The 15,339-nt window shown below is 38.7% G+C and overlaps 1 protein-coding gene across 1 annotated transcript; it reads left to right on the top strand.

Moving 5' to 3' along the window:
- The first annotated feature begins 4,085 nt into the window (after nucleotides 1-4,085).
- Nucleotides 4,086-15,250, top strand: GKN2 (gastrokine 2). Its single transcript, XM_002757666.5, has 6 exons — nucleotides 4,086-4,129; nucleotides 6,179-6,232; nucleotides 6,682-6,819; nucleotides 12,365-12,475; nucleotides 13,152-13,308; nucleotides 14,497-15,250. The coding sequence occupies exons 1-6, from the start codon at nucleotides 4,118-4,120 to the stop codon at nucleotides 14,577-14,579; spliced, it is 555 nt and encodes a 184-aa protein (XP_002757712.1). The 5' UTR covers nucleotides 4,086-4,117; the 3' UTR covers nucleotides 14,580-15,250.
- Nucleotides 15,251-15,339: the final 89 nt, after the last annotated feature.

Genomic DNA, 15,339 nt, shown 5'->3' on the forward strand with positions numbered 1-15,339 from the left:
AAGGCAAAAAATATAGAAAAGAATGCTAAGGAAGCAGCAAATATACAATAAAATAAGACTAGAAAAAGTCTGAACTATATTAGTAATCACAATATAGGAAACAGATGACATTCACATATTAAAAGAGCTTTTCAGACTGTAGAATAAATAAAACTTGGTAAAATACTATAAGCTAAAGAAACATCTAAGGTAATGCCACACAGAAAAGTTAAAAATAAAATGAACAAAGAAATCTACTACCCAAATATTACTAAAGAAAGGCAAACCAAAGGCAAAAAGAAATGAACATAAATAGAGGCACAGTGGGACATATTACATGAGAATGAACGACAGTTCTCCAGGATGATATACTGAAGATGAATTTTCATATTCCAAAGAGCATTTCTGTAAAAGGTATCAAACAAAAACTCATAAACATTACATAGAAACAGACAAAAGTGCAATCCTAACAAACGTTTTTAACATGCCTCTAGTAGAATTAGTTAGATCTGGTAAATAAAAAATTAGGAATAATGTAGAATATTTGAAAAGTAAAATAACAAGCTTGATCTAATGGAAATATCCATTTTAAATGTAATCTGATGATATAAAATATACATTTATTTCAAACATATAGGGTATTTATAGATAATAAAAGAGAAAGAGAGGAAAAAGAGGAAATGGTGAAGAAAGAGAGAAAGGAGAAAAATCTTTACTAAGAAACTGAAAAATATTCTTGACAACTTGTGGACTAAAGAGAAAATCACAGTGGAAATTAAGAAATATTAAGAACTGATCAAAATAGTTCTGAGATGCAAATAAAATGCACTTAAAGGTAAATATTCATTGCTGAATGCTTTCCTATAAGAAATAGCAAGAGATTTAATACAAATTGATGGATTTCAGCTCAAGAAGTTAGAAATATACAACAGAATAATTCTGAAGGAAGTGAAAATTTTTAAAAAATAATAAAGGTAGAAATTAATGAAATGGAAAACAACTAAGCAATACCGAAAATTCACAAAAACGGCAAAGGCAATTTTTAAAAATAGCAAGGTTGGAAGATTTGCTCTGCAAAATATTAAAACTTACTTATAAAGAAAGTGAAATTAAGACTGGGAGGCATCGTCATTTGGGTGGAAAAATAGAACAATAGAACAGAGGGACAATAAACAGACTAATACATACATGGAAACTATATGATATTTTAAATTAGTGGGAAAAACCTGAACTATGCAATAATGGATGCTGGGACAACTGTATACTCAAATGAAGAAAAAAATTGGATTGCAACCCAATATTATATTGAAATATAATAGTAAAATTAAATGTAAAATGCAAGACTCTTAAGAAAACGTAGGAAAATACATTAAAGAAATTGGAAGCGTTTCTTAAGCGAGACTAAAAAGCAAAAATTAGGGAAGTTGCTCATTTCAACAATATTAAAATGTAAATGAAACTTCTGTATAGCAAAAACACCATATACAAAATTAAATGATGAGCTATAGACTAGAAGATTATTAGAGAATTCTTATTCAGAGTATGTAAAGAACTCCTACAAAGCAATAAAAAATGGACAGGAATTTGAAAAAGGGGAAAGGATATGAACTAGCAAATAGTTGACTCTTCACACTCCTGTGACCCAAGCAAGACGCACACTACAGGACATTCTTGAACAGGTGCAGAAGCATCTGTGTCCGCACTGTTTGTATCAGCAAAGCAATGGTCCATATAGAAGAGTGGATAAATGAATATTAATATCTTCATTCATTGAAGTATTATTTAAACGTTTCATTGCTTTACCAACTAAAGAATATTGGACTCAATGTCAGAAGGCCTGAGGGAGATTTATCTTTGCCAAAAGCTATCTACTAACTATACATGATCCTGGGCAAATTCCTTAACCTGTTTGGCTCTTAGTTTCCTTGTAAGAGGTTTAGATGGGGCTTGAAACAGCCTTCAATCTGAATAACTCACAGAAGTTTTAGAAGTCCATGTGCCTGCACCCCTCTCAGACCTACTCCATCAGGGTACCCAAGGATGGGCATGGTCAGCACCAGACCCTTCCAGGTCAGCAATTTCACTCCCTCAGCAGGGAGCTGGGAAGCTTAGACAGGAATTTCATTCAAAACAACGTTTACAAGCACCTCTTCTCATTTCAGTTTTCACTCTTGAGTTGTAGGTAGGCCTGACAATTTCCAATTCTATCTTTCAGTCAGGGAGTATTCTGGAAGCAAAGGCCTCCTTGCTAATGCTCCTATCTCAGCAAGGCAAGGAGTTACGGTTACCCAGCAGCTAATCAGAGAGGCTGTATCATTTTCAGAGTTAAGAGTGCAGACTCCGAAGTTTAATTGGGCTCAGATCCCCAAACCCTCCCTTTTAAGTTGTGTGACCCCAAAGAGTTATTAACTTCCCTGCACCATGGTTTTCCTATCTGTAAAACAGAACAGGATAGAAGGTGACTTCTAGGGTTGTTATGAGGATGGGATGAATCAATGTAACCGAGGTGTTTGGAAAGTGTTGAAACATATTAAGTGCTCTACAAAGCTAGCAACTATGATGATTAGACTATAGACCCAGAACTCCTGAAGACAGGAGGGGGACGTAGTAGAGGATAGCATGTAATACTTTCATTAGCCCTACTATCTACGGGCATTGCTGGTTTGCTTTTTTAAGTCCCTGAAGCCACATATGAGAGAAAATTATTGCAGGTGCATTACAAAACTGTAATCCTTTCTGCTACTACTCTCTCAGAAAGATTTAATAAACCTGTGCGTTTTACATCCAACCTCACTGAAGAGCCAGGGTAGGGGGATTCCAGTGAACTAGGTAGCCCTTAAATTGCTTTTTGAGAGCCCCATTTTTATTTAAAGCTGCTAGTTAGAAAGTTGTTTCAGCTGCAGAACCAGGACATTATTTCTGTTATCTGTCTGCTTACTGTGGTAATTATAAATTTTTGACAATTTTGCCATTTACTTTTTTTTTTTTTTTTGAGATGGAGTCTTGCTGTGTCACCGAGGCTGGAGTGAGGTGGTGTGATGTCGGCTCACTGCAACCTCTGCCTCCCGAGTTCAAGCAATTCTTCTGCCTCAGCCTCCTGAGTAGCTGGGACTACAGGTGAGCACCACCACACCTAGCTAAATTTTTGGATTTTTAGTAGAGACAGGGTTTCACCATGTGGTCCAGGCTTGTCTCAAACTCCTGACCTCAGGTGATCTGTCTCAGCCTTAACCTCCCAAAATGCTGGGATTACAGGCATAAGCCACTGCACCCAGCTGCAATTTACTGTTGTTTTTTTTTTTATGTCCCCTCTTGAGTTTGTGATTATACCCTGACACTAGCCATTTCTAATTGTCATGTTAAAAAAAAGTTACACAAATTCAACTTTATTCTCTTTCTCTTTTTTTAGTCTGAAAATCTTAACACCCTGCAAGATAACTAGAGCTCTCTAACTTGCAGTTTTGTGCAGTTTTGGGCAAAGCTTAACGTAAAAATTTGGTTAACCCTGGTAATTGGGGAGAATGCTTTCTGAGCCTTGTTCCTCATGGATTTCTGGAAATTGACACCAATCTAAAGGGAAGAACAAAGAAAGTTCTCGGTTGTTTGTTCTCAAAGTAGGCCTCTCCAGCAGATATGACTGGATATGAACCCAGTCTCATATCTGTTTCCTCTGTGGAAGAATTTAGCCAGCAGAACAGTGGTGAAAAGACATTGAGTGGGGACCCAACTTAAGGAAGGACCCAAGGCCTTAAGGAAGCACTCTTGCTTTAGGAGGAGATGTTAGAAATTTGTCCTTATAGAGCTATAAAATGTGTGCATGGAACAAGCATCTTGCAATATTTTTAAAGGGTGGAAATTAAAATCTCAAAGGCAGCATAGTGCAGATAGCAGGAAATGTTTACAGAGTGACCAAGTGGTGAATTTTCATTACTGACTAATGAACTTCATTGATATCAGGTATGTGGTTGGATCTCAGTTCTGATAAAGGAGTTTGCTGGGGTGTGTCAGAGATATAGACATATGTTTTTTTCCTAAGCGATCATTTGGAAAAGAGATATCCACATCTTGAAGCCTGTATAAAGAATAGAAGCTGCACGGGCAGCTTTACACACTCCAGCACCATCTTCCTTCAGGCAGAATGAAAATCCTTGTGAGTATTTGTTTCTGCTTCTTGATACTCTTGTGGTGACTACAGGAAATGCTCGTATCTAATATGACATGGATTTTGGGGGTCTTAGACAGATACCATGCATGCTTCTAAGCCTATGTGATTAAATTAATGATATCTTTCGCAGAAATAGTGTTGAATAAGTCTGACTTTTTTGTCCTTTGTCTGTTTTGAGATGTTTACTTAAAAAAATACAAAGAAATATCTACAGAATTTTGATTTGGAGGATGTTTAATAATAATCCCTTAATATAAACTTCATAGGGAATGTGGGCTATTTTAAACAACTACATTTGCTATCTAACAGAGAAGTGTTAATTTAAAAATAATATCGTAATACTACCTCTTATTTCTCAAATGCATACTAAGCCTTAGACTAAGCATTTCACATGAATAATTTCATCTATTCATTGCAACAACCCTGTGAGCTGAGTAGTATTCGCTCCATTTTACAGACAAAGAGACTGAGAGGCAGAGGAATGTGCTTTTCCCAAGCCCATAAATGTGGGATTTAGAATGTAATTTATCCATCTTAATCCCCATTTGCAGGTGCAATCATGGCAAATTTAAGCAGCCACAGTCTTCGTGGCCTTCCGTTATGACTAAATTCTCCCTTAGAACAAAACGTTCCTCCTATGGCCACTCTACTCCTCCATCTGATACCAGCCTCCATAGTTCCACACTGCAGTGCCCCATGGAGAGTGGGCTATGTTCTGACCTAGAATGGAGCTTGCTCCCCCAATCTCTGTCCTTTATTCTCATTCAGCTGCTAAGGGGAAAGCAAAATGTTAAGTACCTTTTTCTAAAATGTTTAAGATTGTCAGCTTAAAGAGTTCCCTCTCTAGGGGCTCTCTTGATTTTCCAAATTGAGACCTAACCCTGAAGCATAAAATTATTATATAACCATGGTGTATTAACCACGATGTTGGATGGGAGATCATTTTGGGGCACAGGACACTCCCAAAGCTCTCTCTAATCATACTATTAAGGTGGTTTAGTCCTTGAACTACTTTTTCAAACCACTATGTTAGACTCATTTAATAGAATATACAGGAGTATCATATGCTGCTAGAGCTGGTCTGTGGTAAGAGAAGGTGTATCCCTATGGCAGGGTGAATGTCTGTGCACAGGTCTTTGTTAGAGGCTCTACTGCCAGTCGCCAGAAGAGAAATATTAAGGGTGGGATGGAAAGGGAAATAGAAAAGTCCTACTGACAGTTCTCAAAAATATCCCCCTTCCCCAAGACTCCTTTCATCAGTAGTTTTCAATGACAGTACAGTAAACCATGTACTGATGTAGTTTTCAGTGATAGTACAGTTCACTGACGTTCAGAAGAGAGGGTACAGAACCTGGGTTAGCATGTTGGAGTAGACTCTTACATAACTACAGCAAAATATCAGAACTGCCTCAGTGTCAGCCTCATGACCCGTGGGCCCAGCACTGTGGGATGGTATCACTAAGGCATGGGTTGTAGGAGAATATGACAGTTTTGCTTGATGTCAGCCTCAAAAGTTAATTGTGCTCTCAAGCATTCTGTTTTCATCGTTTCCCTTAGGAACCTATTGTGTTTTTGTCACCCATGATTCATTTTAAATCTGTATTACCCTCTCAGTCTTAAGGGATTAAAGTGTTTTTTTTTTTAATTTTTTTTTTTTTTAAACCAGAGGACACAATTTGACCACTGTTATCCAAAGCCAGTATGAATCATACCTGGGTACTCCCACAGCAAAATGAGTCCTTCATTGCTCACCTGCTCCAAGTTTCTCCTACTATCTAGATGCTAGAAAAGAGTTGGGAATTAGGTGGCAAATGTAGAGCTGAGTGTCTGGCAAATAGAATGAACTCAGCAAATGCCTATTAACTGAGTGAATGTGTGTGCTTCACACTTTGGAAAGGGAGTGCTGACCATCTGTGGCCACTCAGTCTCTAGGTGTACATTTTCTGAGATATCTGTGCCTTTCCTGTCCAGTGTTCCCTCCTGCCCCCACCCTAATGACTACCCTAGAATGGATGTGGTGGATTTGTTTTTCAGGTGGCATTTCTGGTGGTGCTGACCATCTTTGGGATACAGTCTCATGGATATGAGGTCAGTTGGTTCAGTTGGTTCCTTATGGGCTTTATCTTTTAGAGATGTTGGGAGAGAAAAGGGAAGGTACACAAGAAAGCTTGAAAGACAGTAGAGAGGCCGTATGCCTTATTTGGGATGGAATCACAGAAATTACCAATAATGGAAACAATGAGCTTGGCTGTTCCTCTCCAAACACAATACTTTGTAAATGTAAGCCATTGTTTTAAAACGTGGTCAGTCTCATTTCTCCTGTGATGTCACTGCTTCTTCCATATATAATGTAGTAAACTGTAAGAAAAAGCTTTGCAGTCTTATGGCATCATAAACTTTCAGACTGGGATCCCAGTGGAGAGTTTTAGCTTCGAATCCCTTGTTTATAGCAGGCAGAGGCTTTATTTTGTCAGAAGATTTGCCTTTCAAATGTATAAGATTTATGGAAAAACATTTTGTCTTCCCTTTCAATCTAGGTTTATAACATCATCAGCCCAAACAACAATGGTGGCAATCTTCAAGAGACAGTGACGATTGACAATGAAAAAAATATCGCCATTGTTAACATCCATGCAGGATCATGCTCATCTACCACAATTTTTGACTATAAACATGTAAGCAGCAAATGAATTTTTGTGTTCTTCAGGAATAGTTTTCTAAACAGCTGAGGGATCTACATATATGGGACATATACACTTGAATTGTTAGATTTAACCTTGTAATTCTTTAAGAATTTCCTCACTTTCACCTTTTTCTTTTAATAATCAAGCAGTTGTTAAAAAAAAACCATTTTGAAGAAAAACATGACAGGAAACATGTGTATTTGCTTGACGTTTTCAGGTAGAAATTGGAAGAGTGATGCTATTATCTCACTACAGGCTCAGAAAGTGCAGAGTAACCAAAGCCCAAAGCAAAGCCCAGCATGCGGACCTCAAACACATTCATTGAGTGAATAAATGAATGAATAGGGCTTCTAGGACAGAACATCATGCAGATAAAGAACAATCGGTTGGGCATGGTGGCTCATGCCTGTAATCCCAGGACGTTGGGCGGCTGAGGCAGGAGGGTCATTTGAGCCTAGGAATTGGAGACTGGCCTGGGCAATATGGTGAAAGCCCATGTCTACCAAAAATACAAAAATTAACTAGGTGTGGTGGTGTGTGTCTGTGGTCCCACCTACTCAGGAGGTTGAGGTGGGAGGATTGCTAGAGCTCAGGAAGTCTAGGATGCAGTAAGCTGACATTGCACCACTACACTCCAGCCTGGGTGACAGAACAAGATCCTGAGTTCAAAATAAAAATAAAAATAAAAATAAAAATAAAAGAATAAAAAGAACAATCACAAAGCAATCACAACATAGCAGAAATCTAGAGCAACTCTACACATTTAATTATGTACATAGAATAGACAATAAATCATACTTTTTCTGTAAGAAAGAAAGTCTGCTAACTAAAAGCACTAAACTATTTTCAAGTGTTAGATACTGGCATTAAGAATAAGTCACAGAAACCTGCTCAGAAAACTTATCTTTCATCATTTATTTATTCATTTGTTTTCCATTTGTTCCACCAACAAATTGTTAACCTGCTTCTACCTAGGTTCAGAGCTATGCACTATGGCTAGACATGGGTTCCAGTTTTTCTCACTAGACTTTTGAACATGCTTTTCTGTCCCTTTTCTTATAGAAATATCTTTACATTCCTTTTCCCTATTGGTGTTGACAGTTCAATGGCACATTCAAAAGTATAGAGTCATTAGAAGATGTGGTTTAAAAGGAAGTGGCACTGAAATTGTTTTTAAGCAACCTTCACGGAAATCTCAAAAGTGTCCTCAAAAAATAAGAGTGGCAAGGATTTGCTTTAAGCTTCTTCCATTGTCACCAGGCTCAGCCTCTATTTTTGAATTTTAGGAACTGACAATTTGTGAGAATTGAAAAATAGGAAACAGAATGATTTCTATTAGATACAGCCTTCTAGAGTATATCATTACTTGGAACTCTGTAGAGACAATTTTCATTCCAGGTGAAGACTCAGTGGCCTTAGGCCCCTTCTGGCCCCAGGGTCTTTACCCTCCATTGCTCTTTTATTTTATTTTATTTTTTCCTTTTTATTGCATTTTAAGTTTTGGGGTACATGTGCAGGACATGCAAGATAGTTGCATAGGTACGCACATGGCAGTGTGATTTGCTGTCTTCCTCCCCTTCACCCACATCTGGCATTTCTCCCCGGTATCCCTCCCCAGCTCCCCTGCCGCTGTCCCTCCCCTATTCCCCCCAATAGACCCCAGTGTGTAGTGCTCCCCTCCCTGTGTCCATGTGTTCTCACTGTTCATCACCCGCCTATGAGTGAGAACATGCGATATTTCATTTTCTGTTCTTGTGTCAGTTTGCTGAGAATGATGTTCTCCAGATTCATCCATGTCCCTACAAAGGACATGAACTCATCGTTTTTGATTGCTGCATAATATTCCATGGTGTATATGTGCCACATTTTCCCAGCCCAGTCTACCATCGATGGGCATTTGGGTTGGTTCCAGGTATTTGCTATTGTAAACAGTGCTGCAATGAACATTCGTGTGCATGTGTCCTTATAGTAGAACGATTTATAGTCCTTTGGATATATACCCAGTAATGGGATTGCTGGGTCAAATGGAATTTCTATTTCTAGGTCCCTGAGGAATTGCCACACTATCTTCCACAATGGTTGAACTAATTTACACTCCCACCAACAGTGTAAAAGTGTTCCTTTTTCTCCACATCCTCTCCAGCATCTGTTGTCTCCAGATTTTTTAATGATCGCCATTCTAACTGGCGTGAGATGGTATCTCAATGTGGTTTTGATTTGCATTTCTCTAATGACCAGTGATGATGAGCATTTTTTTCATATGTTTGTTGGCTCATATATGTCTTCTTTTGTAAAGTGTCTGTTCATATCCTTTGCCCATTTTTGAATGGGCTTGTTTGTTTTTTTCTTGTCAATCTGTTTGAGTTCTTTGTAAATTCTGGATATCAGCCCTTTGTCAGATGGGTAAACTGCAAAATTTTTTTCCCATTCTGTTGGTTGCTGATTCACTCTAGTGACCATTTCTTTTCCTGTGCAGAAGCCTTGGAGTTTAATTAGGTCCCATTTGTCTCTTTTGGCTTTTGTTGACAATGCTTTTGGTGTTTTGGTCATGAAGTCCTTGCCCTCTCCTATGTCCTGAATGGTTTTGCCTAGATTTTCTTCTAGGGTTTTTCAGGTCTTATGTTTAAGTCTTTAATCCATCTGGAGTTAATTTTAGTGTAAGGTGTCAGGAAGGGGTCCAGTTTTTCTTTCTGCCCACAGCTAGCCAGTTTTCCCAACACCATTTATTAAACAGGGAATCCTTTCCCCATTGCTTGTTTTTGTCAGCTTTATCAAAGATTGTATGGTAGTAGGTATGTGGTGTTGCCTCCGATGCCTCTGTTCTGTTCCATTGGTCTATATCTCTGTTTTGGTACCAGTACCATGCTGTTTTGATTACTGTAGCCTTGTAGTATAGTTTGAAGTCTGGTAGTGTGATGCCTCCTGCTGTGTTCTTTTTGCTTAGAATTGACTTGGCTATGCAGGCTCTCTTTTGGTTCCATATGAAGTTTAAGGTGGTTTTTTCCAGTTCTGTGAAGAAAGTCATTGGTAGGTTGATGAGGATAGCGTTGAGTCTGTAAATAACTTTGGGCAGTATGGCCATTTTCACGATATTGATTCTTCCTAACCATGAACATGGAATGTTTCTCCATCTGTTTGTGTCCTCTCTTATTTCGTTGAGCAGTGGTTTGTAGTTCTCCTTGAAGAGGTCCTTTACGTTCCTTGTTAGTTGTATTCCAAGGTATTTTATTCTCTTTGTAGCAATTGTGAATGGCAGTTCGTTCTTGATTTGGCTCTCTTTCAGTCTGTTATTGGTGTATAGGAATGCTTGTGATTTTTGCACATTGATTTTGTATCCTGAGACTTTGCTGAAATTGCTTGTCAGTTTCAGGAGTTTTGGGGCTGAGATGATGGGGTCTTCTAGATATACAATCATGTCGTCTGCAAATAGAGACAATTTGGCTTCCACCTTTCCTATTTGAATACCCTTTATTTCTTTTTCTTGCCTGATTGCTCTGGCTAGGACTTCCAGTACTATATTGAATAGGAGTGGTGAGAGAGGGCATCCTTGTCTAGTGCCAGATTTCAAAGGGAATTCTTCCATAATCAATAAATCCAAGAGCTGGTTTTTTGAAAAGATCAACAAAATAGACAGACCATTAGCCAGATTGATCAAAAAGAAAAGAGAGAATAACCAAATAGATGCAATAAAAATGATAAAGGGAAAATTACCACAGATTCCACAGATATTTAAACCATCATCAGAGAATATTACAAGCAACTCTATGCACATAAACTAGTAAACCTGGAAGAAATGGATAAATTCCTGGACATTTGTGTCCTCCCAAGCCTAAACCAGGAGGAAGCCGAAACTATGAATAGACCAATAACAAGGTCTGAAGTTGAGGCAGCAATTAAGAGCCTACCACACAAAAAAGCCCAGGTCCAGATGGGTTCACAGCCGAATTCTACCAGACACACAAAGAGGAACTGTTACAATTCCTTCTGAAACTATTCCAAATAATTCAAAAAGAGGGAATCCTTCCCAAATCATTTTTTGAGACCAACATCATCCTGATACCAAAACCCGGCAGAGACTCAACAAGAAAAGAAGACTTCAGGCCAATATCTATGATGAACATAGACCAAAAAATCTTCAATAAAATACTGGCAAGCTGATTGCAACAGCACATCAAAAAGCTTATCCACCATGATCAAGTAGGATTCATCCCGGGGATGCAAGGCTGGTTCAACATACGCAAGTCTATAAATGTAATTCACCACATAAACAGAACCGAAAACAAAAACCACCTGATTATCTCAATTGATGCAGAGAAGGCCTTTGACAAAATTCAACAGCCCTTTATGCTAAAAACCCTCAATAAACTCAGTATTAATGGAACATATCTCAAAATAATAAAAGCAATTTATGACAAACCAACAGCCAATATCATACTGAATGGGCAAAAACTGGACGCATTCCATTGCTCTTTTAATCCCACCTTATTCCAACCCATCCCTATCCAGCCAGCTTGGGTTTGAGGTGAAGGGATGGAAAAAACTGGAGAGGAAGAGAAGATGGTAAATAAAGGGAGGATAGTTGAGATGTGTGTGGCGGGGGCATGAGTGTGGGTATGGGCATGCTTTTGAGAGTTTCTAAAGCAGCACTGTCTAACAGAACTTTCTGCGGTGGTGGAAGTGTTCTAGATTTGCATTTCCGGTAGGGAAGCCCCCAGCCCCTTGTGGTTATTGAGTACTCAAAATGTGTAACAGAAGAAGTGCATTTTAAATTTTATCTAATTTAAATTTACATTTGGATAGCAACATATAGCTATTAACTATCATATTGAACAGCACAGTGCTAAAGAATATTGTATCTACCCCAAACTGGGGAGGAGACAGAATAAAATTAGTGGAAAGAGGCCTGGTACAGTAGCTCATGCCTGTAATCTTAGCACATTGGGAGCCCGAGGTGGGTGGATCACTTGAGGTCAGGAGTTCAAGACCAGCCTGGCTAACATGGTGATACTCCATCTCTACTAAAAATACAGAATTAGCTGGGTATGGTGGTGCACACCTGTAATCCCAGCTATTCGGGAGGCTGAGGCAGGAGAATTGCTTGAATCAGGGAGGTGGAGGCTTCAGTGAGCCGAGATTGCACCACTGCACTCCAGCCTGGGCAACAGAGTGAGACCTCTGGCTAAAAAAAACCAAAAAAACAAAAAACCAAAAAACCTGAAAAATTAACGGAAAGAGATAGAGAACTGCTTGTTCTCAATCTTTCAAACCTCAAACTGCAGACTCTGGTTCTATAACACAAAAAGAGTACAGTCATGGGTTTGCACAATTTCAAAGGGGTAGAGATGACAAGTGAAAAAATGAAAATGTTATGTAAAATAAGTCAAGTAGATAAAATTGATTGCAGGTTGGAAAGCAATTTGATCGTATATTCACTTTGCATGTTCAAGCCTTTCCTCCGTGGTTCAGGCATCTTCTTCACCAAGTTCAGATCTCAGGGAACTGGGGAAGGTCAGTAACTGTACTCTTGCTGCCTCAGGGCTACATTGCATCCAGGGTGTTCTCCCGAAGAGCCTGCTTCATCCTGAAGATGGACCATCAGAACATCCCTCCTCTGAACAATCTCCAAAAGTACATCTACGAGAGACAGGTAATTCTTGGGCACTCTTGAGTATTCTCTGTTCTTAAGCCAGGTAATACTGGTGTTTATGGAGAAATGAAGAGGGTGAGAGAGAAGATCATACTATCATGCCTTACCATAAATATGATACTCAAATTATTAAAGTTATCAAAGTGTTTTCACTTTTATTTTATTATTTTTTAAGAGCAGGAGTACATTTCAGCTTGATTTCTACCACATAGTCCTAAATACAAGAACTTATAATAAATTCCATATAACAAGGACTGACCAACTTCTCTTATCAGATCAGGGCTATGGGAAATAGTAATTGAAAGAATAATAAGAGAAGTTGTAATATTCAATGACACAAAGATGCAAAGAAATAATACAGTATAGTGAACATATACAAACCCTGCACTGTGGCTAGAGACCCAAGGTCTAAATCTCCCTCTACAACGTCTCATATGTGCCACCTTTGATGTGGGACTTACCTTCTTTGGGCTTCATTGCCACCAGAGGTAAAATAACACTGGGAATTACTAATGAGACTACTTCACAGATAGAATACTCAAAAAGAGATGATGCCTTGAGATCCTTAACTTCTTTCTGTTTAATAGTCTGAACGAGAAAAATAGTCACAATTTAGAATAAGGTACACCAAATATTGTCAATTTATTTCTGTTGTTCTTCTGTTATACTGATCTAGGCTCTGAACAACATGTTCTCCAACAAATACACCTGGGTCAAGTATAACCCTCTGCAGTCTCTGATCACAGACGTGGATTGGTTCCTGTTTGGGTCACCCATTGAGAAACTCTGCAAACATATCCCCTTGTATAAGGGTGAAGTGGTTGAAAAAACACGTGAGTACCAATAAGTCATTCATTCACCAGATGTTTTCTGAAAGCTACTGTGTGCTAGGTGCTCTGTTAGGTGCCCTGTGAAACACAAACAAAAGGGTACAGTACTCAGTTCAGTTTGCTTTGGATATTACTTACGTGCCATGTGTGTAAATTGTGCTGAATGTTAGGAATACAGAAACAAACTGTCTCCAAGGAACACATAGTCTAGTGAAGAAGCTGAAGAGTAAAAAAAGGATGGAATAAAAGATTCCTGGGTGCCAACGAAAAACTACTGGATTCTTGTATACTTTTATGTATTCTTTTTTTTTTTGAGACAGAGTTTCGCTCTTGTTACCCAGGCTGGAGTGCAATGGCGCAATCTCGGCTCACCGCAACCTCCGCCCCCTGGGTTCAGGCAATTCTCCTGCCTCAGCCTCCTGAGTAGCTGGGATTACAGGCACGCACCACCGTGCCCAGCTAATTTTTTGTAATTTTTAGTAGAGACGGGGTTTCACCATGTTGACCAGGATGGTCTCGATCTGTTGACCTCGTGATCCACCCGCCTCGGCCTCCCAAAGTGCTGGGATTACAGGCTTGAGCCACTGCGCCCGGCCACTTTTATGTATTCTTATTCTTGTATACTTGTATATATTCTTACATACTTTTATATGTAAGAATTTCAAGTGGCACAAAGTCTTCTGGGCACTTAGAATAACATCTTTTGAAGATAATAAGAAGGAATTCACTAAGAAATGCTCTCAGGATCTAGAATAGAATTGGTACAGGAAAGAGGAGGCACTTACAACAGGGAATAAAAACCCTGATTCATCTGGGTAACATATGCCACTGCAGATATTACTGTCATTTTTATACAAAGTTTCTAAATGTGGCAGAGCAGAGTGAAAGAGGTTGGGCCAACTGATGATGAATACAACAAAGGAAATTTCTCAGAGTAGTGGAAGGTAGATAAGGAAGAATTCATATTTATTGTGTATCTACTGCCCAGAAAAAATTTTAAGTACTCATTCATAAAGTAGATATCTATGTAGGTATGCCATTGACACAGAATGGCATAATATCACTGGGATTGAGCCAACAAGCGTTTCCAAAAACTTTTAAAGTTTTATTTAAGCAAATGTATTATTACTCTAATAATTCCAATAATATATTTCTTAATGCTCTTTCTTTGAAAAATTTTCCCCTTTCCAGATAAAGTTGGTGCTGGAGGCTGTGCAAAGGCTGGGCTCCTGGGCATCTTGGGAATTTCAATCTGTGCAGACATTTATGTTTAGAACAATCAGCTCTCTTGTTTTATCTTTTCAAAGAAATACATCCTTGGTTTATGCTCAAAAGTCAACTAAATTCTTTCCCAATGCCCCAACTTATTTTGAGATTCAGTCGGAAAACATAAATGCTGTATTTACAGATTTTTTGGTGTTTGTTGTTGTTTGTAAGCAGCAAAGGGAATCCAAGCAATGTCTATGTCAGTATATAGAAGAAAAAAAATTCCCAGGATTTCAAATACGGTGCATAATGTGTGAAAATTCCTAGATGATACCACTGGGTCACATGCGGACTCATCAGCTGGGGTCAAATTTCCATCTCTGCATCTGCCCTCTGGACCAGCTTCCCATCTAATCATCCAAATATATGGGAGCAACCTGGATAGAGCAGAGGCTCACATGGTGGTAGCCTTGACCTGGCCAGGGGAAGGACATGGGATACCCTTATCAAACAACTTGAATGCTCAGGTGAAGGAAACTCTCTCTTCTGAAAAAGTGTCCAGCTTTTAGGGCCATTGTTATGAGTTAAATGAACATTATTATATTGTCCTGGAGTGAGGTGGGAGAAAGGACCAAAATGGACCATACTGAAGATCATAACAGAAGTGAAACCTAACTAGAAATGCCAAGTCAATACATAGCAGAAAAGCAACTTCCAATATTTCAAATAAATTGTACATTGTGTACAAATCTCAGATCGTGAAGCTGGGTCACATGCGAATGGTCGCCTGAATGCAAATTCAGAGCAAAGAGGAATTCTTTAACAACA

Source organism: Callithrix jacchus, chromosome 14 (assembly GCF_049354715.1).
Source record: "Callithrix jacchus isolate 240 chromosome 14, calJac240_pri, whole genome shotgun sequence".
In the NCBI taxonomy this organism is placed as follows: domain Eukaryota; kingdom Metazoa; phylum Chordata; class Mammalia; order Primates; family Cebidae; genus Callithrix; species Callithrix jacchus.

Coding starts and splice junctions, on each gene's coding strand:
- GKN2 (XM_002757666.5), top strand. Junction 6,233..6,681: donor TACAGTCTCATGGATATGAG/GTCAGTTGGTTC, acceptor CTTTCAATCTAG/GTTTATAACATCATCAGCCC. Junction 12,476..13,151: donor AGTACATCTACGAGAGACAG/GTAATTCTTGGG, acceptor ATACTGATCTAG/GCTCTGAACAACATGTTCTC.